Genomic DNA, 6,115 nt, shown 5'->3' with positions numbered 1-6,115 from the left:
AATTCAAATTCCCTTTAAATACTGACCCCACAATCTTAGTTAGTGGGCTACGTTCTCTAACATTGGAAAAGACAACACTTTAATGGTAAAACTGTCAAAATAAGATCTTGACATGTGTCATGATCAAAGGTCCATATAGAAGCAAACTCACCTTTACTCTTTTCACTTTTCACCATTTCATTTTCACTTTCACTGTTCCTCTTCTCCGCCAAAAGTTCTCCCGAAGAAAAACTTTGAATTTTCTGCAACTCCTATCTTTAAACACGAACTATTCATCAAATTCTCACCAAAACACTTAAACAATGACGAACGCAGCAGGAACTTCTCATGTGAATCGCGAAGAACCCATTGATTTTACCAAAGAAATCGCCAGTGCTGCTCCTGCTTTTATGAACGAACCAGAAATCAATGAAGCTGAAAAAGCTATCTGGAAAACCCAGGTAATCATCCCTTGTACTGATACTCCACATGCATTTTTAGGTCCCATTTCTCTAGAACCTGAAACTCCAGAAATTAATTCTCTTTTCCCATGCATTGAAACTCAACCTCCTTTAATTTTCACAAAAGGTCCTTTTGACCTAAGTTTTGTAAAATCCAAAATTAGGACTGAACCAAAAACTTATCCCGAATATATTGCTTGGTTAGACAAAGTTCAAAAACAAAAGGGCCAATTTTGGAAGGAGAAAGGGCTTTTTGATCTCATCCAAATATCTCGATATGGTCCAAAATACCATAATGAATTGATATTTGCTGCTTTACATTTTTGGAACCCATCGAACAACAGCCTTCACTTGAAATGTGGAATGCTCACTCCTACCCTTTTAGATGTGGCTGGCCTTACTAGCTTAAAACCAACTGGATACACCTTTAATCCAGATGTTACCAACTCTCAATACTCAGTCAATTTCGATAGCCCTGCTTATGGTATGTTTATAGCTAACAACCATGATACCGAATGTGCTGAAGTATCTGCAGATGAACATGTAGCTTTTTTGACCTACTGGTTATCTATGCATGTTTTTTGCTCAAGGTCAGTCCAAGTCCCTAAGAAATTCATGTGTCTAGCTAGTCAGTTACATGAAGGAACAGATATCTGTTTAAGCAAACTGATTCTAGGTTCTTTATATGAAACCCTTAACCAAACAACTAATAATCTTAGAGATTATCCCCAAACTGGTGGAAATTTAGTTGTATCAGGACCCATATGGTTGTTCCAACTATGGCTTTTAGCCATTTTTGGATCAAAACTTGCTTCGATCCTACCTTCCTTTTACACATCAGCATACTCAGACAAGACCACTGAAGGTATAGGCTTAGCTATGTTTCACCCCGATGGGAACAAGTCTTCACAACAACTTTTTGCAAATGCTTATGAAACCCTGCTTGATTGTCCCATTTTCACCCCTATGATGGCACCATTTACCACTAGGAAATATGGACCTAACTGGTTCAAAGAAGACTTTCCCACCACTTCGAAAAAAACCAATAAAACAGAAATCAATGCTATATGGGAAGCTTATTTGACCCCTACCTATCTATCTAGCAGACTTACACCTGGTAGCCCTTATGGAGTATATGGTTATCAACCTAACCATGTAGCTAGACAGTTTGGTATGGTTCAATCAAAACCCAGCTCTTTGTTCAAAAGTATAAGTGAATGGAAAATTCCTCTGATCGAACCTGTATGGAAATCCATAATTCAAGCCAAGAGAACAACTGTGTTCGAGCCTACATATTTCTCAACATCATTTGCATGCTCTGAAGCATTCTTTCGATGGTGGCGAAATTATTACATACGTCAATCCAATCGAGGGAATCCTGATGAATTGCTGCCTCAACTGATCAGTACTTTTCACACTTTGCAGAACAAAGACAAGAAGACTAGAGGTACGCACATTAAAGAAATTCAGCAATTTCAAAGATATTATCAAACAACATATGACCCTTTACATCCAAAGAGGACAGTATACTATGCTGCTCAAACTCTGAGAGATAAAGTTCGAGAGAAAATTTCAGAAACAATTTTTCCCCCTGGAACACCCAATAAATATCTTTATGTTTTAGAAAAGAAAATGAGACTAGCAAGACTTCCATCTTGTAATCTTGCTTTGGCCTTCAGGCCACCATACCCAAAATGGTTACTTTATAATTTCAAATTCCCACAAAATAATTTAGTAACCTATGCTAAATGCAATTTATACCAATATAATGGTGAACTTGGCTATGAATTGTCCCAAGTTCGAATCGAAACTCCCAGTATCATGGGTATGATTTTTTCTTTCGCTAAAACACATTAATACTATTGTTAAAAGAAATAGTACTTATCTGTATGATCACATATTTCAGCTTTGCCTTTAACTCCAGGAGAAGCAAAGCTTGATGATGCCAGCACCCAGAACACTTCGAAAAGCAAGTCTGACAAGAAGAAAAAGAAAGCTTCCCAAACTAAAGAAGTTGAATCGAAGAAATCTGAGGCTGCATCGAAGGAACCTCCTAAATCAAAGGAACCCAAAGTGAAAACAACTTCATCAAAAGGACATTCTAGATCGAAGAGCAAGAAAGAACAAGCAACTGTTGATCTCTCTGATGATGATAGTGAGGTGGAGATAACTAAAGAACAGATCGAAGCTTCCAAAGTAACACTTCCCAAAGTCCATACTGAAGGAAGAAGGAAAAGAAAACAAGAACAAATATCACTTGTCCAAGAAAAAGAAGTCGAAGTGGAAGCTTCTGAAAGTTCTCCCCCCATCTCGCCATCTAAACCACTCAAACGTCGTCGAAAGACTTCTCATTCTAGTGCTCATTCACATGTTGGTGATAATGGTTCGAAGGTATTTTATCAAAACCATATTTTATACAAAATATCTCTAAATGTCCTGTTTTTTAAGCATCTATCTTATTCTTTTTAGGGTATCGAACAAGAACAAACTAATCCATCACAACATGGGCAAGTTCTTCCTTCTTCGAAGACCACTTCACCAATTGCTGAAGATAAAGAGGATGAGCATGATGATGCTAGCAGTCCAGAAGGTCTTAAAGTGGATCCTCCTCAACATCAACAGGCAGAAACACCCACTGATGACTTGGTAAATGATGAATCACTCAACAATGACCAATCTCATTCTGCACCCACCCTTGGAGATAATGTATCGAACTTTGTTACTGAAGATACAAACATAACTACTCGACAAGATGCTCCTGGTGATGCAGAGATGATTGCTCAACAAGATGCCCCTATGATCGATCTGGAAGAAATCGATCGATTGGCCAAAGATGATCCTTTCAATGCCTTTGCTTTGATAGCTAAGAGTAATACTCTTTTCTCAACTAGCACTGGCCAAACTTCTGATTCATCCAAGGGAAATCCCTCTGAGACTTCAAAAAACAACCTGCTAGCAGAATTTCAAAAGAAGATCATCGAAGCCAACTTGCTAGAGTTGATTGAAAAGGATGCTGGAGCTCTCGCTGAAATCAAGAGTTTATTTGAAAAACTTGATGCTCTCCCAACTGGTTGGAAATTTCGAAACCTGTTTAATTATCTTGAACCAATGTTGGAGAGTGCTAATCAAAATTTCCAGAAGAGGAAAACTGGTCAAGCTCAAATGGCAGAGAAGAAAGCGCATCATGATCAAATTGTGATCGAACTGTCATCCTTCCAAGAGAAATTTAAAACTCTTCAGCAAGAAAGAAACAATGCGAAACAGCAAGTGGTTGACATCGATGCCAAAATTAAAGAACTGGAAGCTCAGAAAGCTGAAATTTTGGCTAAGGATGAAGCCAGAAATCGAGAAGCCAATGAAGCTGTTAACAAATTCAAGCTCTCCAAGGAACTAGAGTCTACCATTGCTCAACTTGCAAATGACAACCATACTCTCGATACCCAACTGGCTGAATACAAAAGCCAAATTGAGAAACTCATCTCATCATTTGAGATTTAGTTCTGTTTCTATTTTATTCTCTAAGACTTTTATTTTGTTTCAGCCTTATCGAATATCTTGGTCTGTAATGTCTTTCTAACAATCTGTGGACCATTTTCTATTTCGAACGACAATTTCTTTTCAATCATCGAAATTCCTTTCTTATTTTCTTGTATCGAATTTAAATTTTATTTAAATCCAAATAAGATTGGAACAATTTCCAAGACATTTTAATGATGAGGAAACAAAAAAGTAACTTTTTGTTTAACCCAACAAGTTAAACTTGCCTAGGAAGTTGAAAAGAAATAAAACAAATAAATGACCTTTTAATCATGAATTAATCCTTTTTAAAATAAAACCTTTAAAACTTCCCTCAGATTACAAAGTTAAGTAACCATTGGCCATCAGAATAACTGCTCCCACGTGTCATCATCTTCAAAGCAAGAAGAACCGTTTGATTGAGCCACTTCTTTCAACTTCCCTCCATTATAAATATGATTTTCCCTTTTATAAAAATCATTCTTTTCTTTGTTTCGTCTTCGTCCGAAAAAATCCTTCTTACTCAAAGCTTTTCTTTCTTAAATCATCATGACCACCATTGATAATCTGAGTGATGATCTTTTAGTCAAGATTGCTACAAAGATTGCTGCTCAAAGCAGGAAAGATCTTTTCGCCTTTCGCCATACCAATAGCAGGCATTGGCGCGTCAGTGAGGATTCTGAAGTTTCTAAGGCTTTTGGAGATGATGTCCTCTACTTCCTCTACGACCCCAATGAATGGTACAACAATGCTATGGTGGCTCATTCTAAGTTTGCTTTTAAACTTAGACTCTGGAATCATGGCAACGCCATGTTCTGTATTCTTCGAAGCACTCAACACATGTTGGATGCTAATCCAAACATTGAAGAAATGAAACGCCTCCTTACTACTGCTATCAATGCCACTGGCTCTCTGAGTGCAAGGTACTACCTTCTTCTCATCAATGCGCTCTCTATGCCTATGCCAGAAAACATCCTCGAAGACTTCAAAGATCTTGCATGGACACATCGATTGGCAGAATTTCGAAGCGACATTTTGGGGGAAACTTCAACTTATCGATTTCGCTGTCCTTGGTGGAATAGGCCCATGCCTATTTGGCTTACTAGGCGTCGTTTTTGCAACAACTACCACAACTGTGCAGGAGATGGGAGAATTGGAGGCTGGTATTCACTTCTACCTGGGCCAGATCATGACTACTACCTGGTCAATGCTTGCTTCAGGTGTCGTCTCGATACAGAAATTCGCTGGTTTCTCGATCGTTTTGGGATTGTAACTGAATGGTGAAAACCATTTCTAAATGCTTTTTTGTCTTTAAGTACTTTGTGTTTTCTTTTGTAATGGTTTTTCCATTTTAAGCATTTCGATGTAACCTGCCCATCAGTTGGCATTTTTTTTTTTTAAAAAAAAAAAAATTAATGCCAAGTTTTTATTTCGAATCAAATTACTCTTGTGTAATTTTAATTTCTTGTAACATCGGTTTATATTTTTTCAAATATTTACCGTTTATGCGTAGAATTCTCTGATCTTCTTGCAGTTCCTCGATCTCATACGCATTATTCGAGAAAACTCTTAGAATTTTCCATGGTCCTTCCCAACTAGGAGACCATTTTCCTAAACATCGATCCTTTTTATCCATAGGCAAAATAACTTTCCAAACTAAGTCTCCTTGCAGGAATAATTTCGATTTAACTCTTTTGTTATAGGCTTTTGCTATTCTTTCTTTTTGCTTTGTAAGCACTTCTAAAGCCATTAATCTTTCTTCATCAATATCTACTAATTCATCCAACATCATATCCAAATATTGATTTGTTGGGATTTCGATTTGTCTTTGAATTCGAGTAGATTGAAGTAAGATTTCTGTTGGCAATACAGCATCATGGCCATATGTTAATCGAAAAGGAGTAGTATTTATGGATTCTTTAGGAGAAGTTCGAACTGCCCATAAAGCTTCATAAAGAAACTCATGCCATTCTTTGGGTTTTTTCTTTTGGCTAGCTTTTCTTTTGATTATAGTAATCAAATTCTTATTTGCTGCTTCTACCTGACCATTTGCTTGAGCATAATATGGTGTTGAAGTCAACAATTTATATCCCATTTCTTCAGCAAATTTTGCCATCTTTCGACCAGTAAATACAGATCCTTGATCTGTAGTAATAGTT

General features: G+C 37.1%; 1 protein-coding gene across 1 annotated transcript; it reads left to right on the top strand.

The window, feature by feature from the left end:
* The first annotated feature begins 302 nt into the window (after positions 1-302).
* Positions 303-4,017, top strand: LOC146951030 (uncharacterized). The gene is made up of 3 exons (XM_085748701.1): positions 303-567; positions 2,347-2,831; positions 2,910-4,017. Exons 1-3 carry the CDS (start codon positions 303-305, stop codon positions 3,936-3,938), a joined length of 1,779 nt encoding a protein of 592 aa, XP_085604827.1. The 3' UTR covers positions 3,939-4,017.
* Positions 4,018-6,115: the final 2,098 nt, after the last annotated feature.

Source organism: Medicago sativa, chromosome 2 (genome assembly GCF_051527215.1).
Source record: "Medicago sativa cultivar Bolivia chromosome 2, Bolivia_mono, whole genome shotgun sequence".
Lineage (NCBI taxonomy): Eukaryota > Viridiplantae > Streptophyta > Magnoliopsida > Fabales > Fabaceae > Medicago > Medicago sativa.
This window is presented reverse-complemented; position numbering and strand designations above follow the sequence as displayed.

Excerpts from the sequence above, each read along its gene's own strand:
- LOC146951030 (XM_085748701.1), top strand. The coding sequence starts at position 303 with ATGACGAACGCAGCAGGAACTTCTCATGTGAATCGCGAAGAACCCATT. Across the intron at positions 568-2,346 it reads TCCTTTAATTTTCACAAAAG|CTTTGCCTTTAACTCCAGGA; the intron begins GTCCTTTTGACC and ends CACATATTTCAG. Across the intron at positions 2,832-2,909 it reads TTGGTGATAATGGTTCGAAG|GGTATCGAACAAGAACAAAC; the intron begins GTATTTTATCAA and ends TATTCTTTTTAG.